This window comes from Malaclemys terrapin, chromosome 4 (genome assembly GCF_027887155.1).
Source record: "Malaclemys terrapin pileata isolate rMalTer1 chromosome 4, rMalTer1.hap1, whole genome shotgun sequence".
NCBI lineage: Eukaryota > Metazoa > Chordata > Testudines > Emydidae > Malaclemys > Malaclemys terrapin.
Window position 1 is genome coordinate 61,453,701 of NC_071508.1, and position 16,450 is coordinate 61,470,150.

At 50.1% G+C, this 16,450-nt stretch overlaps 1 protein-coding gene across 1 annotated transcript; it reads left to right on the forward strand.

Annotated features, from left to right (window-relative positions):
* Positions 1 to 503: 503 nt before the first annotated feature.
* LOC128836142 (zinc finger protein 814-like) lies at positions 504 to 15,333 on the forward strand. Its single transcript, XM_054026158.1, is given in 2 exon segments — positions 504 to 1,695; positions 14,645 to 15,333. Coding segments are annotated over 2 exon segments (1,869 nt in total). The 3' UTR covers positions 15,322 to 15,333.
* Positions 15,334 to 16,450: the final 1,117 nt, after the last annotated feature.

The window sequence follows — 16,450 nt, forward strand, 5'->3', positions numbered from 1 at the left end:
CTTCTCCCAGTGCTGCAATCCTGACCCCAGCCTGGTGCAGAGGGGCTGGTGCGGGCTAGAGAGGATCTGGGTGGCAAGGCCATTCACTGAAGTTTGGCCTCCTTCCCCTACCATTATCACTGGGAGCAGGGGCAAATCTGAGTGGTGCTGTACCCGTGCAGACCAGGTCTCAGTACCCAGAGAGAGGCTTTGGATCCAACCCTGTGAGACAGGAGCCGCCATTGCAGGGTGAGGCACCCATCCAAAAAACAGTCATGGACAAATGGGGAAATCGCTCCATCCGTGACATTTTCCATCCTTGACAAACCTGTAGCCTTAACGGTGAGCTCTCTCCAGCAGGGCTCGGGATCCTGGGGGGAACGCAGACACAGTCTGAATGTGGGGAAAGCCCGGCAGGGAGGCAAGATTCCACATCCCATAGAGGGATCCATGCACAGGATGCAGTCCATCCCCGGGGTAAACTCAGCCAGAGACTAGACCTTGCTACACACCAGAGACTGCCCATGGACCGGTGTTTCCACCACTGCATTGACTGCGACAAGAGGTTCAGCAACCGCTCTGCGCTGAACCAGCACCAGCGCACGCACACCAGGGAGTGGCTGCACCACTGTTCTGACTGCGGCAAGGCCTTTGCATGGAGTTCACAGCTGAGAAGACACCAGCGCACGCACACTGGGGAGTGGCCGCTTCGCTGTGCTGACTGCGGAAAGGGCTTTGCAGAGAGCTCAAAGCTGAGAATACACCAGCACACGCACACAGGGGAGCGGCCACATCGCTGTGCTGACTGCGGCAAGGCCTTTGCAGAGAGCTCAAAGCTGAGAACACACCAGTGCACGCACACAGGGGAGCGGCCACATCGCTGTGCTGACTGCGGCAAGGACTTTGCAGAGAGCTCAAGCCTGAGAATACACCAGCGCATGCACTCTGGGGAGCGGCCGTACCGCTGTGCCCACTGTGCTAAGGGATTCTACAGTGCCTCCACACTGACCCAGCACCAGCGCACGCACACCAGGGAGCGGCCGCATCTCTGTGCTGACTGCGGCAAGGGCTTTGCATGGCGTTCAGAGCTGAGAAGACACCAGCGCACGCACACTGGGGAGCAGCCGCATCGCTGTGCTGACTGAGGCAAGACCTTTGCGCGGAGCTCACACCTGAGAACACACCAGCGCGCGCACACTGGGGAGCGGCCGCATCGCTGTGCTGACTGTGACAAGGGCTTTGCAGAGAGCTCAAAGCTGAGAATACATCAGCGCACGCACACCGGGGAACGGCCGTACCAGTGTGCTGACTGCGACAAGGGCTTTGCACAGAGCTCAAGCCTGAGAGCACACCAGCGCGCACACACCAGGGAGCGGCCATACCACTGTGCCGACTGTGACAAGGGCTTTGCAGAGAGCTCAAGCCTGAGGAAACACCAGCGCACACACACTGGGGAGTGGCCGCACCGTTGTGCCCACTGTGGTAAGGGATTCCGCTGTGCCTCCACACTGACACTGCACCAGCGCACACACACCGGGGAGCAGCCGTACTGCTGTGCTGACTGTGGGAAAGGCTTTGCAGGGCGCTCACAGCTGAACAGACACCAGCGCACGCACACTGGGGAGCGGCCGCATCGCTGTGCTGACTGCGGGATGGGCTTTGCAGAGAGGTCAAACCTGAGATCACACCAGCGCACGCACACCGGGGAGCGGCCGTATCGCTGTGCTGACAGCGGCAAGGACTTTGCACAGTACTCAACCCTGAGAACACACCAGCGCACACACCGGGCAGCTGCCGCACCACTGTGATGATTCTGGTAAGAACGTCAAAAAAACCAATCCAAGAACCAGTGCACGCACACTGCGGGGAGGACATTCCGATGTGCTGGCTGCAGCAAGAGCTTTGCACGGGCCTCCTCCTTGCTACCACACTGGTTCATTCACAGCTGAGAGCAGCAATACAGCTGTGCTGACTGGGGCAAGCACTTTGCTAGATTGGCCAACCTCACCCAGCACCCGGTCACGCACACCAGTGCCTCTCTGCCACCGCCAAAGGCCTGAGGGGATTCTGGCAGCCAGTGGGCCTGACACAGCACCAGCAGATGCAGACTAGGGAGTGGTCCTGTCCCCATGATGCCCAGCAGAGAGTCTGGGGGGGGACAGGGAAGGGAACTGGGCTGAGCAAGTGTGGGGAAGAGCAGACCGGTGGAGGGAATTTAGAGCAGATGGTCACAGCCTACTGCATTAGGGAGCTCTCCCCCTCATGTAGATGGGATCCAGCCAGGTCTCTCTTTCTGTCCCACACTCACTCATCTCGCTGGGATGCAGCCAGGATAACCCCCTCTCCCTCCCCCCATCTAGATTGGACCCAGCCAGGAACTTCCCCCCACAGCTACCCTGTTTCCCCGAAAATAAGACAGTGTCTTATATTAATTTTTGCTCCCAAAGATGCGCTAGGTCTTATTTTCAGGGGATGTCTTATTTTTCAGAAATGAAAAATGCCTTATTATCGGTGGATGCCTTATTATCGGGGAGGTCTTATTATCGGGGGGATGCCTTATATTACAACGAGAGGCAAAACTGTAAGTAGGCCTTATTTTCGGAGGATGTCTTATTTTCGGGGAAACAGGGTAGCTCCATTCCAGCCAGTGGGTGACTCTTGGGTGACATCTAGAGGTGGGATTTGCAGTCCTCTCTCAGCATAGATTGCGCTGAGGGGTGGGGCAGGACAGCCCAGTGTGTGTGATTGGAAGAAGACTTAGGAACTGCTCATGTCATCTACTTTAAATAGAAATGTGATGAAGAAGAACTACGTACCTAATGTGTAACAAAGGTCTGTCTAACCAGGTGTTTGTTTGCTATTAGAAAAGCTGATGCTTTCACATGGCAGGTGGAGAAGCCAATGTGAAGTGCAACCAATCAAAGTGTTCTAGGGCCTAACTGACCATGGGGCCGGATGAACTGTATGACTGGCAGGCGCACAGAGAGAGTTTCCCATTACTCTTGGGGAAATTCTGCGCCTAAAAATTCTGCGAACAATATTTTAAAATTCTGCATATTTTATTTGTCAAAATAACACAATATAATCACACTAATTTCAATTATTTTGTTAATTTATTTCAAAATACCTGTCGGCAAGTATGTCTGTAACAATGCAGACAACAAAAAAGATTCAAGAAGTGTTTTTTGACAAATAGATTCTTTACTAGGCTATTAATACAGAACTTTGAGTAAGAATTCATGTAAACTACAATACAGAAACATATTTCCTGCACCCCTCAGCAGCAGTACAAAGGCTTGGGGGAGTCAGGGGTAACAGAGGAGCTGAGGGAGAAGGAAGTAATTGCTGGAACTAGCCTGGGCGTGAAGCAGGAGGGTTGTTGGGTGTGGGTGGGAGAAGTATGTAACAGATTTTGGGGGGGGGATTGTTAGCGAGTTGGGGAGCCTCCCCCATGCTTCTCTGGCTGACCCGCTAGCCTCTCCCATTCACTTAGGCACATCTGCCCTGTCCCTGTGTCCCCCTGCACTCTCCTCCCCCCATCCCTGTGTGACCCTGCACCCCCACTCAGCCACCCCCGCCCCCATGCACCTCCCTGCCCCTGTGTGGTCCTGCACCCCCACTCCCACTTAGACCCCATCCCAGTCTTCCTCCCCACTAGCCCTTCTGAACCCCAGCCTGTGTGATTCCCGCAGCAGCCCTATATGCCCTGCTCTGTCTATCCCCCCCCCCATATTGCCGCTTCTGCTATGGCTCTGAGCTGGCTGCCTTCTGTTCTGGCACCACAACAGCTCCTGGTGGGGAAAAAGGTGTAACTGCAGCACCTCGCTGGCAAAATGTATTTTCTGCCAACTAAAAAGAAAATCTGTGGGGAACATGAATTCTGCATCTGTGCAGTGGTGCACAATTTCCCCAGACTTATGCAGGAGACCACATTCAACCTGAGCTCCTATACAACGCAGGCCAAAGAACTTCCCTGAGTTAATGCCCGTTTGAACTAGAGCAGAGCTTTTGTTTGTTTGTTTGTTTTTAAATCCAATCTTGATTTTAAAAATGGCCAGAGATGAAGAATCCACCAGGATGCTTCGGAAGTTATAAATTGTACATGCATGGTTAAAAGTAGGGAAGGAAGTTTGTTGTTGTTTTGCCATGTGCCTGTGAAGAAGTGCTTTAAGTTGCCATCTCTAACCCCCGCACCCTGACAGTTCACACTGCAATGAAGAGATGAATTCTCTGTTGTAAAAACAGCTTATGCACAGGGGGAAATGGTTGTGGATGTTCTCAGAGGAGAGTCAAACAGCACAATGCCTCTTGCAGGGGAGCAGCCATTGCACCAGATACTTTCTGTGCAAAGGTGGGCTGAAGGCAGCAGTAGCCGCCTGCACCGCGTGGGCTTCATCCCTCTAGGGCAGCGGCTGCTTTTTCCTCTTCCATGAAAGTCTATCTGATGCTTTGATCGCCCCACCGCTTACACAATAGCGCCTTGATTAGATTGACACAGCCCACTCTGACCTGTGTTTTGGGGTTGGAGAAGGAAAAAAATGCCTCACAACACTGGGGGTAGGGGGGTTGTTTGATTTGGTTGTACTTGAAATATATTATTCTATTGAAATACTTAAAGATGGGGGCCAGCTGTACATCTCAAAGTGCTTTACAAAGCCAATTCGTGTCTCAATCCCCATTTTACAGATGGGGAAACCAAGGCACAGAGAGCCTCACCCAAGGTCAGTCAGCAGGCCAGTGGCTGAGCTAGGAATGGAACTCTGGTCTCCTGGATGCCAGTCCATAGCTCAGCCCACTGAACCACATGCCTTTAAAAACAGTCTTCAGTGTGTAATGTCTTTCCGTGCCTTTAAATGAAAACACTGGGCTTCACACACCCCTTTGTACAGCATGAAAGAGTAACAGCCCCCCCGCCCCCCAACCTCCCACATGTCACTGCCACACTGGGCAAGGAGAGATCTGACCACCCAGGAATGCCCCAGCTTTTAATGAAATGAAAGAAGGGGCCTGTTCCTCAATATGTACTATTGTATGACTAGTAGGGTTGCCACGGGTCCAGGTTTCGGCTTTTGTGTCTGGGTGCCATTTAGGGTTTCCGGGTGTCTGGTTTTCGGGGCTCTAAATGGTACCTGAACTAAAAGTCCAGTTACAGGGCTGGAGGGAGGCAGCAGTGCTGAGCAAAGATCCCAGCTGAGCTGAGGCAGGCATACCAGAAGGCAAACCGCCACTTTGGTCCTGTGCTGAAGACCTACCGCTTCAATGAGGAGCTGGATGCCACCCTTGGTGGCGACCTCACCTCCACTGCCAAGAGCCCTGTGGATACTTCGGTGGGGCTGCAGGCGGTGGACAGGGGACTTGAGCCTGAGAACAAAGTCGTGGACAAAGAGGTCAAGTTGGAGAACGTAGTGGAGTCCACAGTAGGGACATGCGGTGGCACGGGAAGTCAGGAATTCTCCCCTCCGGAGGGGTCCAGCCGGTCTCAGTTGTCTGTTTGTGGCCCACATGACTCGGGAGAGGAGAACCACAGTAAATGTTCATTTTGGAAATTAAAAATAAAAAATAAAACCCAAAAGCATGCGCACACAGCCCCAGTCACAAATCCCTCCCAACCCTACATCCCAAAACGAATAAGCATTCATTCAAGCCAACTTATAAACCACCATAAGCATACATTCAAACTAGTTTTATAGATGTCACCCACTCACATACACATTCATATTTGTTTTTCAGCATTATTTCATACAGAATACGCACACAGCCTAGCTTAAAAGAAATCTAACGGTGTTCAATTGTTCAATACACCCCATGTAGACAAAATGTAGGGCTAGTTTAAACTATTTTGTGTTCGAGTCGATTGCACTTTTTACCAGAGTTATAAATGTTGTTTTCTGACCTCTCTACACTTTAACATGCACCCTTCCCTTCTCTTTCTCAAAACAATTAAGCATACGCTCAAACCAAACTGCATATTATTTTACAGATAATCTACTTTAAGCATACATTCAAGTTAGTTTTATTGACAGTTAAGTCTCACAGAACATCATACTTGTTTTCAGCAGTATTTTATACAAAACACACACACAGCCTAATGTCAGGTAAATCTAACAATGTAAAGTTGGACAATACACCCATGTACAAGACAAAATGCAGACCTGGTTATTGACTTATTTGGCACATTTAGCAAAATACTAAAATAAGAAAATCATGGAACACTTAGGCCTGGCAGAAGCTATAAAAAGCCCTAGAAACATCTGCATTTTGCGTCTTTCCTGCACTGATCTATGGACTTATAATAAAAGGAGCTTTCTAACCAATGGACTTGGGACCTTCCATTCTTTTGGATGCCGTCAGATACTTAATAAGCCAGCAGTTTATTCCATCACTGCTTCAAACCGGCCACAAGAACTTTGCAATGTGTGTATGTATTTGATTCCTTTAGCTGTTTTAACCCTCACCTCTTTCTTGTTGCTTATACATACACCTTTAGCTATTAGATACCAAAGGATTGGGAACAGCGATTGTTGGGCAAGATCTGAGCTATATATTAACCTGGGTATGTGGCTGGTCCTTTGGGATCAGAAGAACTCTTTGTTTGATGACATTGGTTTTAAATAACCACTCATCATTAAGTCTAGTGGGTGGGTGGTGAAACAAGGACTGAGATACCTAAGGAGGCTGCAGTTCTGACTGTTAGCCACTGTGGTGAGACAAAAGTTGACTGGTTTGGTATATCTTGTGGAGGAATAACCACCAGGTTTGGCATGTCTGTGCCTGATTTCTCAGCAGTTTGTCCTGAATCTGGTATTCTCAGGTGTGACCCACTGAAGCACAGTGACACTAGCGCAGGATGATTATCCCGACATCCGCTACTGCGGGATTCTTACACCTGCCTCTGCAGCCTCTGGTGCTGGAAACAGGACACTGGAGTGGACACACCTCTGCTCTGATCCAGTCTGGCAATTCCCTATGACCCAAGTGATTTGCCCAAGCTCACGGAGGCAGCAAGTGGCAGAGCTAAGAATAGACACCAGGAATTCTGTAGCCCAGCCCAGCCCCATAGCCACAACCCCAGCCTTGCTCCCTTATTCAAGGCTCCCAATGCCCCTGGGTATGGCCAAGAGAATGCAGCAAGGCTACAGCCCATGAGCCCCTCTGCCCCATGAGCTGGGGCTGCTGGGACCCGGCTCCGTACCCCTCCCTTGATGGCCGCCTCAATGGATGCTTTGGGCATGCTCTTGCTCCCGCACTGCTCGATGATGTTGGCCAGGTTGGGGTTGAAATCAGGGTTGGGTCTGCAGGAAGAGTCACAAGGAAGACATGGCTGGGATCCCATTCCAAGGCAGTCCAGGCTCCCAGCTCCCACTCCTTTAACCCACCAGCCTCCACTCCTCTCCAAGAGCCAGGGATAGAACCCAGGTGTCCTGACTCTGACTATCCCCCTTGCAAAGCTGGGGATGGGACCCAGGAGTCCTGAGGCCCCTGGTGACCCTCCCTGCCCCACACCACCTGTCCCAACGCCCTTCCCCTTTTCAGCCAGCATTAGCTCTTACCTTAGGCCACCTGAACCCCAGGGACTGGGCTTCCCCCCTCTTATGCAAAGCAACTGCTTGAGGCGGGCAGAGACCCAGGCACCTTAGGGGAGGTTCTGTGGGACAGAAGAAAGGTCCAGTGCAGAAAGGATGAGAAGGGGAGACACTACCCCACAGACCAGCATCCTCTCCTCGACAGCCAGGGACGGTGCTGGCCTTGGGCTAACAGAGGTTAGGGGGTGCTGGGCTTAGGGGCACCAGGGTCAGTGCTACTGGTCAAGGCTGGGCTGGCAGGGCTCTGTAACCACAACCTCGACTGGAGCTGGGTCACACACAGGATCCGTCCCTTCCTTCCCCTCCATGCCTTTCACAGCAAGCGCAGGGCATGGCGAGCTTCTGGAAGAGTCAGCTGCGGTCGACGTCCCGCGGGCCCTTGATGAGTTTGACTTTGGACCATTTATTGTGGCTGACGGGCAGTACATGTGGTGTGCAGGGCAGTGGGCAGAGGCAGCCAGCCTGGGTACTAGCTCCTTCAGCGCCAGCACTGAGGCCAGAACACGGCATCTGTACGGGGCAGCTGCTCTCCCCATGGCGCTGGGCAGGGACATGGGTGTTAGCTTCTGAAACACACGTTACACAGATGGATGAGAGATCCTGTAACATACACGTAACACACACACACTGCACAACCCTCATGAAACACACATGTAGCACACACTACAGCCAGGTGTGACTGAGCTCCTGTAACACACACATACACACTGCTCCTGAAACACATGCACATTACAACCAGGGGTTAACTTCTGTAACACATGCACACTACACAGCCAGGGTGTGATGTATAAAAAACATCACACAGCCTTCCTGCAATACTCATACCTGCACACCATACACAGTCTGGGGTGTGATCCCTTGTAACACACACACCATCACACACCCAGATCCTTGTCTTACTGTGACACACATGGTGTCAAGTATCAGGGGGGAGCTGTGTTAGTCTGTATCTACAAAAACAACAAGGAGTCTGGTGGCACCTTAAAGACTAACAGATTTATTTGGGCATAAGCTTTCGTGGGTAAAAACCTCACTTCTTCAGATGCAAAGAGTGAAAGTTACAGATGCAGGCATTATATACTGACACATGGAGAGCAGGGAGTTACTCCTCCGCAAGTGGAGAACCAGTGTTGACAGGGCCAATTCAATCAGGGTGGATGTAGTCCACTGGGCTGCACAAACCTATAAATGAGTCCCTGCCCCCAGAACTGATTCTCTCTCCCCAAACAGGCTATTCAGGTTCCACACCGGACTTAATCCAACGGCTCGAGTTAGGGGAGGCAGAGCTCTGGATCAGGGATGCCGAGGACTCCAGGGAAAATTCAGGACCTGACAGCCCCTCCTCAGGTGAGTCATCATAATCCGATCCCTTCTGATTTACACACCTGCTAGCAGAGCGCTCCTTGATGTAGAAGGCAAAGGCAGAGCGAGATCCATTGGCTGGGAGCTGAAGAGAGACAAATTAGGGGCCAGTGTTTATCTGGGAGGGGAATGAACCACTGGGAGAGCTCCCCTCAGGATGCAATGGATTCTCCCTCACTGGGAGTCTGTTGGTGGAGAGGGAGCGTCTCTCCCTCAAAGCCCCGCTCTAACCCAGCCAGGAGTTACTGGGCCAGAGGCAGGAATCGCGGGGGAGTTTCTCTGGCTGGGATAGGCAGGAAGCCAGGCTGGATGGGCACAATGAGCCTGTCTGGCCTTGATATCTATGAATCATAGAAATCATAAAAATGTGGGAGTAGATGGGACCTCCGTAGGTCATCTCGTCCGGTCTCCTGCACTAAGACAAGACTAAGTATTATCTAGACCATCCCTGACAGGTGTGTTTCTAACCTTTTCTTAAAAACCTTCAATGATGGAGATTCCACAAACCTCCCTAGATAACCACCCTCAGAGTTTCAAAGTTTTTCCTAATATCTAACCTAAATCTCCCTTGCTGCAATTTAAGCCCATTTACATCTTGTCCTGGCCTCAGTGGATAAGGAGAACAATTTATCACCCACTTCTTTGTAACAACCTTTTACGTACTTGAAGACTTCTATGAAGTTGTCCCCCACTCCCTCCCCCTTCTCTTCTCCAGACTAAACAAACCCCATTTTTTCAATCTTTTGTCATTGGTCGTCATGGTTTCCTGACCTTCTTGTTGATCTCTTCTGATATTCTCCAATTTGTCCACATTCTTTCTGAAGTGTGGGGCCCAGAACTGGACACACTACTCCAGTTGAAGCCTTACCAGTGCTGAGTAGAGTGGAAGAATTACTTCTCGCATCTTGCTTGCAACACTCCTGCTAATATATCCCAGAATGATATTTGCTTTTTTTCCCAACAGTATTCCATGTTGACTCATATTTATTTTGTGATCCATTATAACCCCATATGGTTTTCTGCAGTACTCCTTCCTAGGCTGTCATTTCCCATTCTGTATTTGTGTAACTGATTATTCTAATTTAAGTGTAGTACTTTGCATATGGTCTTATTGAATTTCATCTTATTTAATGCCAACCATTTCTCCAGTTTGTCAACATCCTTTTGAATTCTAATCCTGTCCTCTAAAGCACTTGCAACCCCTCCCAGCTTGGAATCATCTGTAAACTTTGAGTGTATTCTCTGTGCTATTGTCCAAATCATTTATGAAGATATGGAATAGAACTGGACCCAGGACAGATCCCTGTGGGATCCCACTCAAGATGCCCTTTCAGTTCATTTGTGAACCATAACTACTCTCTGAATGCGGTTTTCCAACCAGTTGTGCACCCACCTTATAGTAGGTTTGCCTAGGCTATATTTCTCTAGTTTGTTTATGAGAAGGTCAGGTAAGACAGGATCTAAAGTCGAGATGTGACATCTACTGCTTCTTCCCTATCCACAAGGCTTGTTACCTGTCAAAGAAGGATATTAGGTTGGTTTCACATAATTTGTTCTCGACAAATCCATATTGTCTCTTACTTATTACTTTATTTTCTTCTAAGTGCTCACAAATAGAATGTTTGATTACTTGCTCCATTATTTTTCCAGGTTTTGAAGTTACTATGACTGGTCTATAATTCCCCGAATTGTCCTTATTCCCCTTTCTATAACTGGTTACTATATTTGCCTTTTTCCAGTCCTTGGGGGTCTCTACCATCCTCCACAAGTTCTCCGAGATAATCACTAATGGCTCAGAGATCTCTTCAGCCAGATCCTTATGTATTCTAGGATGTATTTCATCAGGCCCTGCCTTATTGAAGGCATCTAACTTGTCTAAGTAATTCATAACTATTTCTTTTCCTATTTTAGGCTCAGATCCTACCCCTTTGACACTGATGTTCACTATGTTAGTCGACTGATCAATGCTAACTTTTTTGGTGAAAACTGAAACAAAAGAGGCATTTAACTGTTTGGCCATTGCTGCGTTTTCTCTTATTGTCTTTCCCTCCTCATTTAGTAATGGGCCTAGCCTGTCCATGGTCTTCCTCTTGCTTCCCATATATTTGTAAAAGGCTTTCTTGTTCCCCTTTATAGCCCTAGTTATTTTAATATAGTTTTTTGCCTTGGCCTTTCTAATTTTGTCCCTACATGCTTGTTGGGTTTTGTTTTTTTAATATTCATCCTTTGTAATTTGACCTAGTTTCCACTTCTTGTCTGACTGTTTTGAGTTTCAGGTCATTGAAGATCTGGTTAAGCCAGGGGGTTTTACTATCATACTTCCTGTCTTTCCTACTCATTGGCTATCTGTGACCTACAATGGGACCTAAAAATGATGGGGCCCTAAAGCTGTGAAAGAGAAATGGATTGGAGATGGGGAGGTGATGAACTTGGAAGAGGGGTGGGATAGTGATATGGGACAATGTGGGGTGGGAGATTTCAGAGGATGCTGGGGGAAAGAGAGAGGTCTCCGTGGTGGGGGGAGAATATGGGAGCTGCAATTACCAAGTGGGTAGGACATTGTAGTAGGATTGAAAACATCTTGGTTCATTTCTAGAAGTGAGTCACTACAGCTCCACCATGCCTCAGGTTCCTCAAGTGTGTAATGGGAAGGGCATTGCAGCTCTGAGGATAAACTTCATCTATGTGTGTCAGTGGATCACTGGCACTTGGGGGTCAGACAAGCACCTGGGTAGAAAGAGATGTCTGTTGGTCCGTAGACCACAACACTTTCTCTTAGGCTTCACACACCTCAGAAAATCATACCAAGGCAGGGGTGCCCTCGAGATTTTTCAAATGGGCTTCATACTGCTGCCCCTTCTGGCTCAAGCTGTGTGTGCTGGTGTCCTATGGCCCTGGGCACCTGGATCCAGACATAGTTCAGACAGGGGCAAAAACCTGCTCACAGCCTGGGAGAGCATCCCTGAGTCACTGGCTCCACCCAGGGAGCATCCACCCCACTCCCTCATTGTCACTTCATTTCTCACGTGACCTCTCAGACTGGAGAAACTTGTCCCTAGCAATCAAGGAGAAAGCTGGGAATGACTCGGGGCAGAGCAGGATCAGTCATTACTCCTGGTGGAATTCTGCGCCAAAAAATTTAAAGTTCTGCACACAATATTTTAAAATTCTGCATATTTTATTTGTCAGAATAACACAATATAATCACACCAGTTTCAATTATTTTTGGTTATTTATTTCAAAATACCTCAAAGCAAGTATGTCTGTAACAACATAAAAGATTCAGGAAACGTTTTTTGACAAATAGATTTCTTACTAGGGGTATTAATACAGAACTCTGAGTAATCATTCATTTAAACTACACTACAGAACCGTATTTCCCGCACCATTCAGAAGCAGTGCAAAAGCTTGGGGGAGTCAGGGGTAATGGAGGAGCTGAGGGAGAGAGAAGTAAATTGCTGAGAGGGGAGCCTGGGTGTGAACTTGGAGGGTTGTTGTGTACAGGTGGGAAAAGTATGGAACAGGCTTTTGGGGGGAGGGGGCGAGAGGGATTTGTTAGGGAGCTTCCCCCATGCAAACCCTGGCCGACCCCTAGCCTCTCCCATTCAGTTAGGCACATCTGCCCCTATTGCCATATGTCTCTATGCCCCCACCCAGCCACTCCTCTGTCCCTATGTAGCTCTGCAAACCTCCCCCATCACCATGTGTCTCTGCACCTCCCTTCCCCTGTGGCCCTGTGCCTCCATTCCCATTCAGCCCCTGCCCCAGTCTGTTCTCCCCCACTAGCCCTTATGGGCACCTGTCTGACCCCTTCCTTCCCCCCACAAGCCACCCCACAGCCCCTGACTCCCTCGCTGCAGGGAGCTGCAACTTTGTTCTATCACCACAGCACCCTTTGGTGGGCAAAAGGCGGAACTACAGCAACGTTTTGGCAGAAGCTTTTTTCTGCATGAAAAATTAGAAATCTGCAGGGCGCCTTAAATATGCGTGCGCGCAGTAGCACAGAATTCTCCCCAGGAGTAAGTCACATACGATGAGTGCGAGGTTACGCCACGCGGAGGACGCCATTTTGTAGAGAAGGTCTCTGGCACTTGCAGCGTTTCATTGTAATGCTCTAAAACTGCCCCACGTTCCAGGCAGCTGCTGTTGGATGAGCGGATGTGTTTGGAGGCCAGACGAAATCATCCTGTGGGGCATGACTTGGAGTACCTTGGTGTATGGGCTGGGTGTGAGGGTGGAGGAATGGCCTTTGTCACGTCCCCTCTCCTCCTGCTCTCTCAGTGGCACGAAATCGTTGTCACTTACATTGCTTCAGTGTCAATGCTTAGCACAGCCCTCAGCCTTAATGCAGCCTGTAGATCAAAGGCCCGCTGTGTGGCAACCATTAACTCCTTCCAGGTCAGCAGTGTCACTGATTGGGTTTTGAAACAATACAGACATGGTTTTCAGGTTATATCACACAAGCCTTGAGTGACTTGTCATCTCCTCAACCTTTCCCTTCCCTTCCCCTCCTTGAGAATTTTAGTTTAGTTTTAGTTTTGCACAAAGAATGAAGCATGAGGCCGAGGGCGAATGACTTCTTTAGAAGGAATTTGTTGAAAGGGACTGACTTCCCCCCAGGAATAAACTACGTTGTGCTAAACAGCTTTATACCGGTCTCACTGCGTCCACGTGAGGGGATTGTAGCCCCTCAACTAGTTTCAAACCAATATCGTTTAAACAGCGCAAACACTGGGGAACAGGCCTTGTGTTAAAACAGGAGCCAGTGCAGAACCAGAAACGTGTAAATAAAAACCTGTGATTGAAGTAAAACCAAAATCAGTGTGAAAACAAAACCCAGACCCTGTTTGTTAGCAGTTAGAGCCCCTAGTTCTGGATCAGGGCCCCGTTGTGCCAGCTGCTGCCTGTTTCCTGGGCAAGCTACAATTTAAGCATCAAACAAGACCCATGAGGCGCATGACGCACGTGGGAGCAGGCGCTTGGTGCTGCATAAGCAACATAGGATAGAACCACCCTGAGTCAGATTGCAGATTTCTCACGGCATTTCGTATAAAAAATTACGGAGCAGTTACAGTAAATTTACTAAAAGTCACAGGTCACTAAACTTACTGTGATGACTCCAGGATGTTTAACAAAGGGAGGGGCACCAGCTGCCCAAAGAAGCACTTTCCCCCCAGCACTGCAACCCTAACCCCAGCCTGATGCAGAGTGGTTGGTGCACACTAGAGAAGATCTGGGGGGCAAGGCCATTCACTGAAGTTTGACCCGCCTCCCCCACATCATGACCGTGGGTGGGGGGCAAATCTGAGCGGCACTGTAACCCCGCAGGCCAGGTCTCCGTACCCAGAACAAGGTGTTCGGTCCAGCCTTGTCAGATAGGAGCTGCCATTGCAGGGTGAGGCGCACATCCAAAAAATAGATACAGAGAAATGGGGAAATCACTCCATCCGTGACATTTTCCCATCCTTGACAAACCTGTATCCTTAACCGTGAGCTAACACCGGGATTGCCTCTGCTTTCTCCAGCAGGGCACGAGACCCTGGGAGGAACGAGGACATGGTCTGGCTGTGGCAGGAGCTTCAGCCAGTCCTCAGTCCTGAAAATACACCCGCGTACGCACACCGGAGAGCAGCTGTACTGCTGTGCTGACTGCGGGAAGGGCTTTGCATGGAGCTCAAATGTGAGAACACACCAGCACACGCACACCGGGGAGCGACCACACCGCTGTGCTGATTGCGGGAAGGGCTTTGCACAAAGCTCACACCTGAGAACTCATCAGCACACGCACACCGGGGAGCGTCCGCACCGCTGTGCTGACTGCAGCAAGGGCTTTGCAGAGAGGTCACACCTGAGAATACACCAGCGCACACACACAGGGGAGCGGCCATACCACTGCGCTGACTGCGGCAAGTGCTTTGCACAGAGCTCAATCCTGAGAAGACACCGGCGCATACACACGGGGGAGCGGCCATATCACTGTGCTGACTGTGGCAAGAGTTTTGCAGAGAGCTCAAACTTGAGAACACACCAACACACACACAGCGGGGAGCCGCCACACCGCTGTGATGTTTGCAGCAAGAACTTCAGCAACACCAATGCGCTGGCCAAGCACCAGCGCACACACACCGGGGAGAGGCCTTTCCAATGCACTGACTGCGGCAAGAGCTTTGCAGAGAGCTCAAGCCTGAGACGACACCAGCGCACACACACCGGGGAGCGGCCATACAGCTGTGCTGACTGTGGCAAGCGGTTTGGTAGATTGGCCAACCTCACTCAGCACCAGGTCACTCACACCAACACCCCTCTGCCATTGCCAGGGCCTGAGGGGCTTCTTGGAGCTAGTGGGCCTGACAAAGCACCAGCAGATGCAGACCAGCGAGTGGTCCTGTCCCCCTGATGACCAGCAGAGACTGTGTGGGGCTGGGAAGGGAACTTGGTTGAGCAGCGTGGGGAAGAGCAGACCGGTGGTAGTAAATTTAGAGAATTGTCACAGCGTACTCCACTAGGGAGCTACCCCCTTTTCCCCCATGTAGGTGGGATCCAACTATGTGTCTCTGTCCCACACACACTCAAGCATCTAGCTGGGATGCAGCCAGGACAACCCCCTCCCCCCGGTCTAGATGGGACCCAGCCAGGAACTTCTCCCCACACCTACCTCGGTTCCAGCCAGCAGGTGACGCTTGGGTGACATCTAGAGGTGGGATTTGCAGTCCTGTGGGGCCGGGCAGGACAGGACTGCCTGGTCCATGTAATTGAAAGAAGACTCAGGAACTGCTCATGCCATCATTATTGCAGTGGTTGTCAGTCACTGACTGGATACTTTGAAAAAAAAAAAGTAAAAAAAAAAATTTAAAAAAAAAAACTGGACTCGATGACCTCTCGAGGTCCCTTCCAGTCCTAGAATCTATGAATCGATTTTAAATAGAAATATGATGAAGAAGAACTATGTACCTAATGTGAAACAAAGGTCTGTCTAGTCAGGTGTTTCTTTGCTATTAAAGAAGCTGATGGGTTCAGACGGCATGTGGAGAAGCTAGTGTGAAGTGTAAATCTTTAAGGTGAACCAGTGAAAATGTTCTAAGCCCTAACTGTCTGTAAGGCGGTCGCGGCTCTCTCCCTGTCCGTCAGGAGGCTGTGCAGTCTCAGCTGCGCTTGAACCATAGGAATTGGGATACCTACAGGCAGATTTCTCGAGGCTTGTGTGAAAAGGGCTGTGGTCAGGACACGCTGCAGTGCAGAGCGAAGATAAAGGAGATAAGGCAGGCATACCATAAGGCGAGGGAGGTGAGCTGTCGTTCAGGTGCTTCACCTAAGACCTGCTGGTTCTATAAGGAGCTGGACGCTATCCTCGGTGGCAACCCCACCTCCATTGCCAAGAGCCCCGTGGATACTTCAGAGGGCATGGGGCGGCAGAAAGAGGACCTAAGCCAGAGGATGAAGTTATTGATGAAGAGTGGAGTTAGATGAGGATGTGCAGCTCCTGGCGGGGTCGCCCAGTGGGGCAGGAAGCCAGGAACTGTTCTCCA